The sequence below is a fragment of the Conger conger genome, chromosome 15 (genome assembly GCF_963514075.1).
Source record: "Conger conger chromosome 15, fConCon1.1, whole genome shotgun sequence".
NCBI lineage: Eukaryota > Metazoa > Chordata > Actinopteri > Anguilliformes > Congridae > Conger > Conger conger.
The window spans coordinates 496,821-514,320 of NC_083774.1; the positions used below are offsets into that span (position 1 = coordinate 496,821).

The 17,500-nt window shown below is 48.8% G+C and overlaps 1 protein-coding gene across 9 annotated transcripts in view; it reads right to left on the minus strand.

The window, feature by feature from the left end:
- The window catches only part of LOC133111383 (transcription factor SOX-6-like), a 148,540-nt gene that overhangs the window by 61,406 nt on the left and 69,634 nt on the right, over positions 1-17,500 (minus strand). For all 9 annotated transcript variants that reach the window (XR_009704988.1, XM_061221690.1, XM_061221689.1 and 6 more), the window contains 2 exons: positions 11,902-12,074; positions 5,917-5,985 (listed from right to left, as the gene is read on the minus strand). Coding sequence is in view for 8 of the 9 variants with exons in the window: in XM_061221690.1 (XP_061077674.1) it covers positions 5,917-5,985; positions 11,902-12,074 (242 nt within the window). In the remaining variant the exon portion in view is untranslated. The remainder of the gene's footprint in view (positions 1-5,916; positions 5,986-11,901; positions 12,075-17,500) is intronic.

The following is a 17,500-nucleotide window of genomic DNA, read 5'->3' on the forward strand; positions in this document are numbered from 1 at the left end:
CCTATAAACACACCTTACACAGGCCTTAAACACACCTTACACAGCCCTTAAACACACCTTACACAGGCCCTTAAACACACCTTACACAGGCCTTAAACACTGGAATGCAAGTTGAGAGTTTCGGACGTGGCTCAGCAGTGAGGGTGGGGGTCCATTTCCTCTGTTAAACTGCAGATGTACTTTTACCCCACAGACAGACTGTCCTGATCAGATCAGCAGAGATGTAAGGATCAGCAGGTGCACAGATCAGCAGAGGTGTAAAGATTCAGTTATTTCGCAGACCAACAGACAGCACAGACCTGCAGACCTACAGACAACACAGACCAACAGACAGCACAGACCTGCAGACCTACAGACAACACAGACCGACAGACCCAACATCACTGAGCTTCTGTCTGTAAGCACATTACTGGGTTTTTTTTATAAAAAAGCACGAACAATTAGCAGATGATTACTCTTCAATAGCATTGGCTTTTCACCGGGAGAGATAATTGGATACTTACAGATTCTCTTTAAAAAAATATTTTGGGGGTATTCATGCAGTGCATTAACAGGATAATCCTTTGTCTTTAAGGATAATTTGCCAACTGGAAAAAGCAAGTAACAACAAATAACAAGCAGAATTACACTGCCTTTGGAAACTTATCCAAGGCCAATTAGGAAATTATTGACAATGATGTTGCTGTGTGCATGTCTAAAAGTACCAAACAATATGTTGGATGTAAGTTTGGTTCATCATGATTTAAATGCTGGGCCCCAGTGGGGCAGTATGGGCGGGGAGGGGACATCTAAAGGACTTTCTGCCCCCCCTCACACCCCTCAGTGGAAATGTAAACCCCACCCCCCCCGTTTATGGAGAGTTATTACAACCAATGAAAAAAGGCCCCCGCATTAATGTGCTCCAGCTTTCACGCGTGACAAAAATGAATTAAATTTTTTTTTTAATTAAACGTACATCAGGACCGCGTGTCTCACGCTGCCACAGTTGGCACTCAAATCAATAAAGCAATCGAGCATTCGCGTGTGGAGAGAATGTGTAATCAGGGCCAAACTGACTGTAGCATGGCAGAACCAGCAATCATCAGGTCACCACAACGCAGAGAGAGGGGAGACGACACAATCAACTCTGTCATAATGGCCATAATTCTGATGTCATAAGTGTAAGAACACAATCATCTCTGTCATCATGGGCATGATTGTGATGTCATAAGTGTTAAAACACAATCGGCTCTGGCATAATGGGCATTATTGTGATGTCATAAGTGTAAAGACACAATCATAATCAGCTCTGTTGTTATGGGCATGATTGTGATGTCATAAGGGAATCCCTGTCCTTGATTGGATGCTTCCTGTGTGTTGAGGCCCAGGTGGCTGCTTCCTTCACCCTGAATTTAAAGCCACGGTTCAGTCTGGTTCTTTGGGGAAGAAATATGTGATTCCAGTCCCTGTCACTGACCCCGAATTATGCAGAGTATGCAGACCCATCCTTTAATCTGGGGGGGGGGGGGGGGGGCAGGATGGGGTGGGACAGCCATGCAGTACTGCCCCAAATCTGCAGCACGGGCACAAAGTACCTGAACAGGTGAGAGACAGTGAGGCGTGGAAAGCGTGGTTGTGGTCACAGGGCGAAGGGTCGATGACAAACGGAATCCAAATAACGAAATCGAAAAAAAAGAAACCAGGTCGATAAACTACAGATCAAAACTTGACAGGCTGGAAAAGTTAAAGGCAGAAGTCGAAGAGAAACACAGGTGAAATGAATGAATGGAGTAAACTGACTGGACAGACAAACTACGGTGTGCACAGAGGGTCATAAACACAGAAACGCTAAGCAAATAAACAAAAGACTAGACAATGAAAAACAAAGATCCAGACAGGTGTGTGTGTCTGTGTGGAAGCGGTGCGAGTGTGGACGGTGTGTGTGTGTGTGTGTGTGGGTGTATGTGTTTGTGTGCGTGTGTGTGTGGGGGGGGGGGGGGGGGGGTTTATGCCTGTCTGTTTCAGTGTGTGTGTGTGTGTGTGTGTGTGGTGTGTGCATGTGTGGTGTGTGTGTGTGTGTGTGTGTGTGTGAGAGTATGTGTGTGTGTGTGTGTGTGTGTGTGTGTGTGTTTAATAGCAGCTCTTATCTGAGGCTCTGTCAGGTTGTTCCTGTTGATCAGCACAGAGAACAAACAAGCACGACCCCCCCAGCTCTGACCCCCCCAGCTCTGTGTGAGTGAGAGCGTGTGTGTGTATGTGTGTGGGTATGTGTGTATGTGTGTGTGTGTGTGTGTGTGGGTATGTGTGTGTGTATGAGTATGTGTGTGTGTGTGTGTGTGTGTCTGTCTCAGTCTCACTGTGGCCGGCTGCTCCGTCAGCCTCTAATGGTGCTTTAAGTTTTCCGACGGTAATCCCTCCCCGGACGGACTTAGCAGAACGCTGGGCGGAATTCGACAAGGCGACACCGTCAAAGGGGAAAGACCACGAGCTTAGACTGGTGATAAGCTGCTCCTGACGCAGTAATCAAAACATCTGCCATCTTAAAACAAGTCACATTGTAATCTCCATGGACAAAGACTCATTCCCCAGCTGAATGACCACAAGAAAGGATGGAAAAAAACCCCACATTCAAACATCTCCCTGATAAACCACATCCCTGATAAACCACATCCCTGATAAACCCCCTCCCTGTATGCATACACCCATACCCACACACTCTCACTCACACACACACACGCTCACTCACACACACACACGCTCACTCACACACACACACACACGCTCTCACTCACACACACACACACACGCTCTCACTCACACACACACACACTCTCACTCACACACACACACACACACGCGCACACGCTCTCACTCACACACACACACACACACACACACACACTCACACACACACACACTCTCACTCACACACACACACGCTCTCACTCACTCACACACACACACGCTCTCACTCACACACACACACACACACGCGCGCACACGCTCTCACTCACACACACACACGCTCACTCACACACACACACACACGCTCTCACTCACACACACACACACTCTCACTCACACACACACACACACACACACGCGCACACGCTCTCACTCACACACACACACACACACACACACTCACACTCACACACACACACGCTCTCTCACACACACACACACACGCGCACATGCTCTCACTCACACACACACACACACGCTCTCACTCACTCACACACACGCTCTCACTCACTCACACACACACACACGCGCACACGCTCTCACTCACACACACACACACACACACACTCACATGCTCTCACTCACACACACACACGCTGTCACTCACACACACACACACACACGCTCACACACACACACACACAAGCTCTCACTCACACACACACAAGCTCTCACTCACACACACACACACACACACACACACTCACACGCTCTCACTCACACACACACGCTGTCACTCACACACACACACACACGCTCACACACACACACTCACTCACACACACACACGCACACACGCATCACCTGTAGGACATTACACCTGTGTTACTGGCATCTGACACAGGAGATGCATTGGAACAGGACAGGGAGGATTCTTCTGCTTTTTTGGGGGTTTAGTTAGTCTGGGTTTAGTCTGGGTTTAGTCTGGGCTTAGCCTGGGTTTATCCTGGGTTTAGCTAGTCTGGGTTTAGCTAGTCTGGGTTTAGTGGGTTTAGTTACTCTGGGTTTAGTTAGCCTGGGTTTAGCTAGTCTGCGTTTAGCGAGCCTGGGTTTAGCGAGCCTGGGTTTAGCGAGCCTGGGTTTAGCTAGTCTGGGTTTAGCGAGCCTGGGTTTAGCTAGTCTGGGTTTAGCTACTCTGGGTTTAGTTAGCCTGGGTTTAGCTAGTCTGCGTTTAGCGAGCCTGGGTTTAGCGAGCCTGGGTTTAGCGAGCCTGGGTTTAGCTAGTCTGGGTTTAGCGAGCCTGGGTTTAGCTAGTCTGGGTTTAGCTACTCTGGGTTTAGTTAGCCTGGGTTTAGCTAGTGTGTGTTTAGCGAGCCTGGGTTTAGCTAGTCTGGGTTTAGTTAGCCTGGGTTTAGCTAGTCTGCGTTTAGCGAGCCTGGGTTTAGCTAGTCTGGGTTTAGCTAGTCTGGGTTTAGCTACTCTGGGTTTAGTTAACCTGGGTTTAGCTACTCTGGGTTTAGTTAACCTGGGTTTAGCTAGTCTGCGTTTAGCGAGCCTGGGTTTAGCGAGCCTGGGTTTAGCTAGTCTGGGTTTAGCTACTCTGGGTTTAGTTAGCCTGGGTTTAGCGAGCCTGGGTTTAGCTAGTCTGGGTTTAGCTAGTCTGGGTTTAGTCTGGGTTTAGCTAGTCTGGGTTCAGTGAATCTGGGTTTAGTTCATCCGCGGGTGCCATGCAAAGCATCTTAGGATAGGTTGTGGGGTGCATTGCTTTCCCAGCAAGTGGTGCGGGGGGGGGTAAAAACCTGGCAACACAACCAGGCCTCATGGCAACCAAGCAGATTTGAATTCTGACAAAGGCGGGTGTGGGGTCAGGCGGGTGTGGGGCCAGGGGGGTGTGGGGGTGTGGGGTCAGGCGGGTGTGGGGGTGTGGGGTCAGGCGGGTGTGGGGTCAGGCGGGTGTGGGGTCAGGGGGGTGTGGGGGTGTGGGGGTGTGGTGCCAGGCGGGTGTGGGGTCAGGGGGGTGTGGGGGTGTGGGGGTGTGGGGCCAGGCGGGTGTGGGGTCAGGCGGGTGTGGGGGTGTGGGGTCAGGCGGGTGTGGGGTCAGGCGGGTGTGGGGGTGTGGGGGTGTGGGGTCAGGCGGGTGTGGGGGTGTGGGGTCAGGCGGGTGTGGGGGTGTGGGGTCAGGCGGGTGTGGGGCCAGGGGGGTGTGGGGGTGTGGGGTCAGGCGGGTGTGGGGTCAGGCGGGTGTGGGGCCAGGCGGGTGTGGGGGTGTGGGGTCAGGCGGGTGTGGGGGTGTGGGGTCAAGCGGGTGTGGGGTCAGGCGGGTGTGGGGTCAGGCGGGTGTGGGGCCAGGCGGGTGTGGGGGTGTGGGGTCAGGCGGGTGTGGGGTCAGGCGGGTGTGGGGGTGTGGGGGTGTGGGGTCAGGCGGGTGTGGGGGTGTGGGGGTGTGGGGTCAGGCGGGTGTCTTCACCGTTACTGTAGCACTGAGAGGAGAGGGTAGTGGAGTGGACTGGATTATGTAAACATGTCCAAATTAAGCTCTAATCCCAAAATCCTAAAACCAACAGAAAGCATACACATTCCCAGTGTAGGTTTTTAACACACATTTAAAGCTAAATAAGATGCATCAATATTTGTAAGAGCCAGACCGAAAGCCAACATGGCGGCTCGTTAGCCCACGTGGTCACCGGGGAGACGGAGAGGTTTCCTTTGATCAGCTGACCTGCGGTGTGCTCACACCCACACGCAAACACGCTCGTTATGGCTTTAAGGCCTTTTTTTGTTAATTAGGAACTGCTAATTATTCTCCTCCTTTTTTCCCCTATGGTAATTACCAAAGAGCCAATTAGCATCTCACTACAAAGCTGCTGGTAGGAGCTGGTGAGTGCTGTGATGTAAGAGAAACAACACCTTTTATTTCTGACTTCTGTCCAACTGGCCAATCGCTGGCCTTCAACACAGCTTCAACAAAGCAGAGTTAACCTCTTCCCTGCCGGGGAGAAGCAGAGTGCTGTGTGGAGCCACATCGGCTTCCCTACAGCACAGACTCTGGCTCCAGACCGGCCAACCTGGCCCTGCTGTCACTCACCTGGCCCTGCTGTCACTCACCTGTCACTCACCTGCCCTGCTGTCACTCACCTGGCCCTGCTGTCACTCACCTGGATCTGCTGTCACTCACCTGCCCTGCTGTCACTCACCTGCCCTGCTGTCACTCACCTGCCCTGCTGTCACTCACCTGGCCCTGCTGTCACTCACCTGGATCTGCTGCTGCAGGAGGTTGATCCGGTGCTGCTGCTGGAGAAGCTGCTGCTGCTGCCTCGCAATCTGGAGGAGAACACACACACACATTTACACACACACATTACACACACACACACACACACACACATTACACGCACACATTACACGCACACATTACACACACACACACATTACACACATTACACACACACATTACACGCACACACACACACACACATTACACACATTACACACACACATTACACGCACACATTACACACACACACTCATTTACATTTACATTTTAGTCATTTAGCAGACGCTTTTAATCCAAAGTGACTTACAAGTGCATAGGTTCTTCCACAAGTTAAAGCAACGCATCCATAATTATTATTTTTATTTTTTTGGGGGGGTTAGACAAGAGAGATAGGGATATCGGAAAGGGGGGGGGGGGGAAATCAGGAGGGAGGACTAAGGTATAGTCTGAAAAGGTGTGTTTTTAGTCTGCGTCGAAATAGGGGGAGGGATTCTGCTGTCCTGACAGTGGTAGGCAAGCCATTCCACCACTGAGGAACCAGAATGGAAAACAGGTGTGAACGTGCAGCTTGACCGCCAGGTGCTGGACCAGCTGGAGGGGCTTGATGGCACACGCTGGGAGACCGGCTAGGAGGGAGTTGCAGTAATCCAGGCAGGAAATGACAAGCGCCTGGACTAGGAGCTGGGTGGCTTTCTCCGTGAGGAGATGACGGATACGGTGTATATTGTAGAGGAAGAACCTGCAGGTTCTGGCAGTAGAGGATACTTGTGGAGCCAGTGTGAGGCAGTTATCAAGAGTTACCCCAAGATTCTTTGCCGTATGGGAGGAGGAAACTACAAAGTCCTCAACAGTCAGTGAGAGGTCAATTGTCGGAGAGGACTTAGCAGGGATGTAGAGAAGCTCAGTCTTGGCAAGGTTAAGCTTCAGGTGGTGGGAATTCATCCACGCAGAGATATCAGCCAAGCAGGCAGAGATCTGTGTGGTGACCTGGGTATCAGGGGGAAAGGAAAGAAAGAGTTGGGTGTCATTGGCGTAAGAATGGTAAGAAAAGCCTTGGAAGAGATAACAGAACCAAGAGACATGGTGTATAAAGAGAAGGGGGGGGACCAAGAACTGAGCCCTGCGGGACTCCAGTTTGTAGGGAGTGAGGGTCAGAGACTGAGCCCCTCCAAGTCACCTGGTAGGAGCAACCAGAGAGGTAGGAGGAAAACCATGCCAGTGCAGATCTTGTGACACCCATCCCAGTCAGCGATGAGAGCAGAATCTCATGGTTGACTGTATCGAAGGCGTCGACAGGTCGAGGAAGATGAGGACAGAGGAGAGAGATTTGGCTTTAGCAGAGTGGAGTGCCTCAGTGACCGCGAGCAGGGCGGTCTCAGTGGAGTGGCCACTCTTGAAGCCGGACTGGTGGGGATCGTGGAGATTGTTGTGGAGAAGATAAGTGGACAGTTGGGAGCAGACCATTCCAGAGTTTTAGCGAGAAAGGGAAGAAGAGAGACAAGCCGGTAGTTGTTCAGAGCAGAGGGGTCAAGACTAGGTTTTTTGAGCAGGGGAGTGACTCTGGCCCTCTTCAGGGAAGAGGGCATGGTGCCAGAAGAGAGGGAGGTGTTGATTAGAGAGGAGAGAAAAGGGAGAATGTCATTAGAGATAGATTGTAGAAGGGGAGAGGGGATGGGGTCAAGAGGACAGGTGGTCGGGCGGTGGGATGTGAGGAGTTTCAAAGTGTCAGAGTCAGAGAGGGGAGAAAAGGAGGATAGGGAGTTGGGAAAGGTAGGAGGGTCAGCAGGGGGAGAGGGTGGGGAGAAGGAATTGTGAATGGCATCTACCTTCTTTTCAAAGAAGGAGACAAAGTCATCAGATGTGAGTGATGAGGGAGGTGGGGGGGGAGGGGGGCCAGAAGAGATGTAACCTTACAGAAATGTAATGTAATGTAATGTAATGAGACGGTTGAAAACAGTTTGCGGGGATTAGAGGCGGCTGCGTTAATTTTAGAGTGAAAGAAGAAAGATTTAGCTAGAGAGACAGAGGAATAGAAAAATGATAGGAGGGCATGGAAGGAAGCTATATCACTGGGGAGACAGGACCTTTTCCATTTTCTCTCCGCTGCCCGCAGTTTTTTTGGACAGCTCGTAGAGCATCAGAAAGCCAAGGACTGGGGGGGGAGGCCAGAGCTAGTTTGGTGGTGAGGGGACACAGAGAGAGGGAGGACATGAGAGTTGTAGCAGCATCATCGGGAGACAGTCCAGAGAAACACTCCACAGATGGGTGTTAGAGGAGAGTGGAAGAGAAAAAGAGATGAAGGAGTGGTCAGATATATGGAGTGGTGTTACAGAGAGGTTGGTTGTTGTGCAGCTCCTTGTGAAGATCAGGTCTTCACAAGGCCTTCTTTGTGGGTGGGAGGAGAAAGTGTGGGGGTAAGGTCAAAAGAAGAAAGGAGGGAGAGAAAGGTAGACTGGGTGGACTCTGAGTTGAGGTTGAAGTCACCCAGGAGGATCAGGGGAGTGAAATTGACTGGTGAGGAGCTAAGGAGGATGTCCATCTCATCCAAGAAGCTCCCCAGAGGACCCGGGGGGGGCGATAAACAACAATAATAAAGAGTTTGCATGGGAAAGTAACAGAAACCGCATAGGTTATGGAGGAGGAGAAGGAGAAGGATAAGGAGTAGACACTAGATCTCCATGAGGATGAGATTAGGAGACCTGTGCCAACTCCTCTGCCAGAGGTTCTGGGTGTGTGGGGAAAAAGAGAAGGCAGAGGAAAAAAAAAAAAACCTTGATGGACACCCGTTGATGGACACCCGTAGATAGACGCCCGCGACTTCGTACGCCGAGGTGAGGAGACGAGGCTGCCGCACCCACCTGCCGCTGGTGCGCTACACAACTGCTTAAATAACTAGCTGACGCTGAATCACAGAAAATGCTACAAACCCACTGGAGAACACTAATGCACACTGAAGTGAGTTCAGCTGAACCAGTAATTATACCCTGAACAGGGTGGATATAGGCTCCTCCTACAACAAAAGCTGTGGCCTGCCAGCCAGTGAAAACAATAGCCTAACTCAATAGCCTAGCTCACCTGAGAGAAACAAACACACAACCCAGTTTCACTGTAATCTAAATAAACACCACTTATACTAACTAACAAACAAACAAACAAATAAACAGCAGAGCAACACTAAAATGACAACTAAGCTTAATTAGAAACAGCAGAAAGGAATGATACTTAAGTAATCCTGGAGAAAATGCTACAAAAATTGGAAATTGAAATGCTTACAGCAATGATAGCCGTGCAGGAAATCAGCCCTAATTGGACAGCGCAGCAGCTCACTCCTGATTGGACAGTGCAGTCTGACAGGGTTGCTGTCAGGGACCCTATTGCCCAAGGCTGAAGAGCTCGTTGTCATCGGCAACATCACAACCCCCCCCCCCACAACACCCCCCACCCCCCGGCGCCAATCTCACTTTCCCCCTCAATACCCAGGAGCATGTTTTAAGTGTCATTTAATTTTCATTCTCAAATATAATTACAAAGTGTTCAGTGTAAGATATCAGCCCTGCGCAAATGTGTCAGGATTCATTTGGGCTGTGCGCCTGAGACGTGTCAACAGTTAATCACGGCTCCACTCCGGGACGGCTAAACGACACCTCCCCCGAGGGCTCCTCACATCTCCTCACACCTCCTTCCCTCCGTGATCTCCTCCTGCGTTAAGGGTCTGCTCCTCAGCCCGTGTGCCAGTGTTAGGACATCAGACATCCACAATCAGCAAATCAGACATCCGCAATCAGCAAATCAAACATTCGCAATCAGCAAATCAAACATTCACGATCAGCAAATCAAACATTCGCAATCAGCAAATCAAACATTCGCAATCAGCAAATCAAACATTCGCAATCAGCAAATCAAACATTCGCAAACAGCAAATCAAACATTCACAATCAGCAAATCAGACATCCGCAATCAGAAAATCAGACATCCACAATCAGCAAATCAAACATTCGCAATCAGCAAATCAAACATTCACGATCAGCAAATCAGACATCCACAATCAGTAAATCAGACATCCACAATCAGCAAATCAGACATCCACAATCAGCAAATCAAACATTCGCAATCAGCAAATCAAACATTCGCAATCAGCAAATCAAACATTCGCAATCAGCAAATCAAACATTCGCAAACAGCAAATCAAACATTCACAATCAGCAAATCAGACATCCGCAATCAGAAAATCAGACATCCACAATCAGCAAATCAAACATTCACGATCAGCTAATCAGACATCCGCAATCAGCAAATCAGACATCCACAATCAGCAAATCAAACATTCGCAATCAGCAAATCAAACATTCACGATCAGCAAATCAGACATCCGCAATCAGAAAATCAAACATTCATGATCAGCAAATCAGAAATCCACAATCAGCAAATCAAATATCCACAATGAGCAAATCAAACATTCATGATCGGCAAATCAGACATCCACATTCAGCAAATCAAATATCCTCATTCAGCAAATCAAATATTCACAAAGAGCAAATGATATATCCACAATCAGCAAATCAAATATCCACAATGAGCAAATCAAATATCCAGAAGCACTCATTAAGCTCTTCTGAGCCCACTGTGTGACTTCCACATAGACTGAGAGGCAAGATCCTCATTACTTGTCACACACACACAATTGATGACATAGAATAATGCATTAGTGACTGAACATTCTAGACAGCTAACGTTCGCCAACATATTCTTGAGGGGCGATGCAGAGTGAACAAAGTTGCATTGAACACTTTAATCAATGTAATATTTGTTCTTACACTAAAAAACAACGTAGTTTGCCATCTTGAACACGTCTAATAACATAGTATTAAGAATGAAAGAAGACACAATATGAGAGAAGGAGAAGAAGTGAGACAGTGAGAGACAGAAAGAGGGAGCAAGGGAGAGATAGAGACATGGAGTGAGAGACAGAGAGAGAGAGGAAGAGAGAGACCGTGGTATAGACAGAAGCATAGATTGGTATAGACACAGTAAGAGACGGAAGCAGAGAGTGGTGTATACAGGGTGGTATAGGCAGGGTGTAGGCAGGGTGGTATAGAGAGGGTGATGTAGGCAGGGTGGTGTAGACAGTAGACAGGGTGGTGTAGACAGGGTGGTGTAGACAGGGTGGTGTAGTCAGAGGTGTAGACAGGGTAGTATAGGCAGGGTGGTGTAGACAGTAGACAGGGTGGTATAGACAGGGTGGTGTAGGCAGGGTGGTGTAGACAGTAGACAGGGTGGTGTAGACAGTAGGCAGGGTGGTGTAGACAGTAGACAGGGTGGTGCTGACAGTAGACAGGGTGGTGTAGACAGTAGACAGGGTGGTGTAGGCAGGGTGGTGCTGACAGTAGACAGGGTGGTGTAGACAGTAGACAGGGTGGTGTAGACAGTAGGCAGGGTGGTGTAGACAGTAGGCAGGGTGGTGCAGACAGTAGGCAGGGTGGTATAGACAGGGTGGTGTAGACAGTAGACAGGGTGGTGTAGGCAGGGTGGTGTAGACAGGGTGGTGTAGACAGGGTGGTGCTGACAGGGTGGTGTAGACAGGGTGGTGTAGACAGAGTGGTGCTGACAGTAGACAGGGTGGTATAGACAGTAGACAGGGTGGTGTAGACAATAGACAGGGTGGTGTAGACAGAGTGGTGTAGACAGTAGACAGGGTGGTGCTGACAGTAGACAGGGTGTTGTAGACAGTAGACAGGGTGGTGTAGACAGTAGACAGGGTGGTGTAGACAGGGTGGTGCTGACAGTAGACAGGGTGGTGTAGACAGTAGACAGGGTGGTGCTGACAGTAGACAGGGTGGTGCTGACAGTAGACAGGGTGGTGCTGACAGTAGACAGGGTGGTGTAGACAGTAGACAGGGTGGTGTAGACAGTAGACAGGGTGGTGCTGACAGTAGACAGGGTGGTGTAGACAGGGTGGTGCTGACCTGCTCCTGCTGCTGGCGGGCCAGCTCCATCTGCTGCCGCTGCTTCTCCATCTGCGAGGCGGCCATCTTCTTCTGCTCATCATGCGCAGCCAGGAGCTGCTCCCTCAGGCTGATGAGCTGGGAGATCATGGTGGACAGCTGCCTCTCCTTCTCCACCATGCCCTCCCCTGTGCCTGGGACAGAGACAGAGACATTACCATCACAACTACACTCATCTACACAACCCAGCTAGGACACACACCACTGAAAAACACACACCACCCAGAAACACACACCACCCAGAAACACACACCACCCAAAAACACACACCACCCAGAAACAGACACCACCCAAAAACACACACCACCCAGAAACAGACACCACCCAAAAACATACACCTCCCAAAAACACACACCACCCAGAAACACACACCACCCAGAAACACACACCACACACTCGTCAAAAACACACACCTAGAAACACAAAAACATGTGGGGGGGTCGAAAGGGGAAAGAGAGAAGGAGGGAGGGGGGATAATGGGAGGAGGGAGAAAGGGAGGGTGGATAGAGAGAGAAAGAGGGAGGGAGCAAGAGAGGGAGAGAGGGAGGAGGGATAGAGGAGAGGGAGGGGAAATAGAGAGAGAGAGAGGGGGAATCACAAAGCCTCTATTCTCTCTCGTGCTGGGACAGCTGAGCCGTTCTGAGCGTGTGCTGAATGGCCCGTTTAACGCTCTCCCTGCGCTCCAGACTCCGGCCCACCCTGAGTCACTGAACACTTCCCTAAACGCTCCATCTGCATCGGGACAGCGCATAGCTCCCAAAACCCGTCTCTAAGCAATGAATTCCACAAACTTACTTTATAACACTCACAAACACAAACTCCTAAAAACTCACTTTATAAACCATGTTCTGATTTTTATCTCCACGGAAAATTGATGGAAAGTGACTAATATATTCACAGCTAATGGAATCTATTGCACATTTGCTTTTCTGTGTATTATTTATTTATTTTTTTTTTAAATAACGATCTCTACTAAATAATGACATCCATACACGCAAGTCTCTGGCAATAAAGGCGAGCATTAGGGAGTCCTTCCCCACCTAACAATGCATGGCGTGTCATCCACATGCCGGATCACTGGATACCATGTTCAATTTAACTAATGATCCCGGAGCTTTCTGAATTATTATTTGATTTTGCGTTCGGGGTGATGTGTGATTAATTCCGTTACTTTGCGCGTTCAGCAGCTGAAGTGCCGCCCGCGCTGTCAGGCGTTTGACAAGCCGAGAAAGAGAAAGAGAGAGCTGTGAATCAACGCGTCACTCCTGCTCGGAGGCGGATACATTCATTGATTTCCGCGACTGGTTTTTTGTTGCAGAGAAAGCTCTCGTCTTCTCAGCGCCGTGGCAGGTTTGTCCAACAAAAAATAAAGCCCTCCTGTCTTGATATCTTGATATCTAAATATCCCGTGTCAAGATATTACACCTCCCCTGGGACACGGTTATAAAGAATGAGCAAGTCACCCAGCGCAGCCAGTGCCACGCTCCTCTCGTTCAGAACTTTAAAACACACTTAAAAATGTCGCTCTTTCAAAAACTACGAAAGATCCCGCGCGTGCCCAGAGGACTAATACCTCTCAGACTTTCTGCAGCGCGCACGGAACAGCTGCTTCACCTGGCGCCCAGCCGCCACCCGTCAGGCTGTATAAACCCCGCTAATCCCGCCAATAAAATATAATTAACACGCCTGGGCAGGACCTCGCCAGCACATGCCATTTTAACAAGCCGGAGTTATTAATGTTTTAAACGTCGTGATGTGCGCAAAGACATGATTCTGACAGCTGGATCCAATCCACCCGCGTCCCACAGACCAACATCAATATTTTAAACAAATGCTTGGAGAATGCCCCCCGAACCGCACCCAAATGTAGCCCTGCATTTAAACAACAAACATCTTCTACACCAGGGGTCACCAGCCCTGTTCCTGGAGATCTTCCATCCTGAAGGTTTTCACTTCAACCCAAATTTGCCACATCTGATTCTCATTCTACTAATTAACAGCTCAATGAGATCTGAGGCTGTAGAAGGTGTGCTTTGTTAGGGTTGGAGTGAGAACCTTCAGGATGGTAGATCTCCAGGAACAGGGTTGGGCAGCCCTGCTCTAGCTGTAGAATGAGGTGTGCTTTGTTAGGGTTGGAGTGAGAACCTTCAGGATGGTAGATCCCCAGGAACAGGGCTGGTGACCACTATTCTACACAAAATGTTTTCGCAAAACTAATAAAAATGGAGAGCATATGCACTTGTTAACATCCACGGAACAGAGCCCTGAGATTCCAGCTCCCTTTACACACCGCAGAGATAAAGCTAAAGAGACGCAGAGCTAAAGCTAAAGAGACCCAGAGCTAAAGAGACGCAGAGCTAAAGCTAAAGAGACGCAGAGCTAAAGCTAAAGAGACGCACAGCTAAAGCTAAAGAGACGCACAGATAAAGCTAAAGAGACGCACAGCTAAAGCTAAAGAGACGCACAGCTAAAGCTAAAGAGACGCAGAGCTAAAGCTAAAGAGACGCACAGCTAAAGCTAAAGAGACGCACAGCTAAAGAGACGCAGAGCTGAAGCTAAAGAGACGCACAGCTAAAGCTAAAGAGACGCACAGCTAAAGCTAAAGAGACGCACAGCTAAAGCTAAAGAGACACACAGCTAAAGCTAAAGAGACGCACAGCTAAAGCCAAAGAGACGCAGAGCTAAAGAGACGCACAGCTAAAGCTAAAGAGATGCACAGCTAAAGCTAAAGAGATGCACAGCTAAAGCTAAAGAGACGCACAGCTAAAGCTAAAGAGACGCAGAGCTAAAGAGACACACAGCTAAGGCTAAAGAGACGCAGAGCTAAAGCTAAAGAGACGCACAGCTAAAGCTAAAGAGACGCACAGCTAAGGCTAAAGAGATGCACAGCTAAAGCTAAAGAGACGCAGAGCTAAAGAGACACACAGCTAAAGCTAAAGAGACGCAGAGCTAAAGCTAAAGAGACGCACAGCTAAAGCTAAAGAGACGCACAGCTAGAGCTAAAGAGACGCACAGCTAAAGCTAAAGAGACGCACAGCTAAAGCTAAAGAGACGCACAGCTAGAGCTAAAGAGACCCAGAGCTAAAGAGACACACAGCTAAAGCTAAAGAGATGCAGAGCTAAAGAGACGCACAGCTAAAGCCAAAGAGATGCAGAGCTAAAGAGACGCACAGCTAAAGCTAAAGAGATGCACAGCTAAAGCTAAAGAGATAAGAGACACACAGCTAAGGCTAAAGAGACGCAGAGCTAAAGCTAAAGAGACGCACAGCTAAAGCTAAAGAGACGCAGAGCTAAAGCTAAAGAGACGCACAGCTAAAGCTAAAGAGACGCACAGCTAAAGCTAAAGAGACGCACAGCTAAAGCTAAAGAGACGCACAGCTAAAGAGACACACAGCTAAAGCTAAAGAGACGCAGAGCTAAAGCCAAAGAGACGCACAGCTAAAGCTAAAGAGACGCACAGCTAAAGCTAAAGAGACGCACAGCTAAAGCTAAAGAGACGCACAGCTAGAGCTAAAGAGACCCAGAGCTAAAGAGACACACAGCAAAAGCTAAAGAGATGCAGAGCTAAAGAGACGCACAGCTAAAGCTAAAGAGACGCACAGCTAAAGCTAAAGTGACGCACAGCTAAAGCTAAAGAGACACAGAGCTAGAGACACACAGCTAAAGCTAAAGAGACGCAGAGCTAAAGCTAAAGAGACGCAGAGCTAAAGAGACGCAGAGCTAAAGTGACGCACAGCTAAAGCTAAAGAGATGCACAGCTAAAGCTAAAGAGACACACAGCTAAAGCTAAAGAGACGCACAGCTAAAGCTAAAGAGACGCACAGCTAGAGCTAAAGAGACGCACAGCTAAAGCTAAAGAGACGCACAGCTAAAGCCAAAGAGACGCACAGCTAAGGCTAAAGAGATGCACAGCTAAAGCTAAAGAGACGCAGAGCTAAAGCTAAAGAGATGCAGAGCTAAAGCTAAAGAGACGCAGAGCTACAGCTAAAGAGACGCAGAGCTAAAGCTAAAGAGACGCACAGCTAAAGCTAAAGAGATGCAGAGCTAAAGAGACGCACAGCTAAAGCTAAAGAGACGCAGAGCTAAAGAGACCCAGAGCTAAAGCTAAAGAGACGCAGAGCTAAAGCTAAAGAGATGCAGAGCTAAAGAGACGCACAGCTAAAGCTAAAGAGACGCAGAGCTAAAGAGACCCAGAGCTAAAGCTAAAGAGACGCAGAGCTAAAGCTAAAGAGATGCAGAGCTAAAGAGACGCAGAGCTAAGGCTAAAGAGACGCAGAGCTAAAGAGACGCACAGCTAAAGCTAAAGAGACCCAGAGCTAAAGCTAAAGAGACGCACAGCTAAAGCTAAAGAGACGCACAGCTAAAGCTAAAGAGACGCACAGCTAAGGCTAAAGAGACGCAGAGCTAAAGAGACGCACAGCTAAAGCTAAAGAGATGCAGAGCTAAAGCTAAAGAGACGCAGAGCTAAAGCTAAAGAGATGCAGAGCTAAAGCTAAAGAGACGCACAGCTAAAGCTAAAGAGACGCACAGCTAAAGCTAAAGAGACACACAGCTAAAGCTAAAGAGACGCATAGCTAAAGAGACGCAGAGCTAAAGCTAAAGAGACGCAGAGCTAAAGCTAAAGAGACGCAGAGCTAAAGCTAAAGAGACGCAGGCAGAGCTAAAGCTAAAGAGACGCAGAGCTAAAGAGAGCGCCTGCGCCCCCACTCAGATAAATCTTTTCATCAAAGTGATGAATGTAGAGAGGGATGCAATGGGAAGCGAAGGCGTGATGTTAAAAACCTCAACATTCAGCTGCTGAACCAGGGCGAGAGAATGAGCAGCCAAAGGAGGGGAAGAATGTCCCAGTCCCTGATGGTTGGATGACAGGGACACAACATACACACACACACACACCCCCACAACACAAACACAAACCGACAACACAAACACACACCCACAACACAAACACACATCCACAACACAAACACACACCCGCAACACAAACACACATCCACAACACAAACACACACCCGCAACACAAACACACATACACAACACAAACACACACCCACAACACAAACACCCACAATACAAACACAAACCGACAACACAAATACACAGCCACAACACAAACACACACCCAAAACACAAACACACAACCACAACACAAACACACAACCACAATACAAACACAAACCTGAACACAGACCCGCAACACAAATGGGAATAGACTCATCTCAAAGTTCATCTCTGTGCGTTACAGTTTTTCCAAAGCTGGAGTCAGCCAATCAGGCACCCCCACACTCACTTTTCCATGGCAACAACACAAGGAGTTACAGCATTATTGATGTATAAATTGAAATAAATAAAATCCTATGCAAAGCCACTGAGTTCAAAACAAAAACGAGTCCGTAGTTACTGCATGTCATTGACTCAATGCCAAGATGCATTGTGGGAGAAAGAAAAATTCATTCATTCAGTCACTTGTTTCAACAGGGGCAACATAATTTAATCTTTGATTTATAGTTCTCAACATCCAAAGCAATCTTTTGTGGCGATACAGGCGCAGTACTGAAGG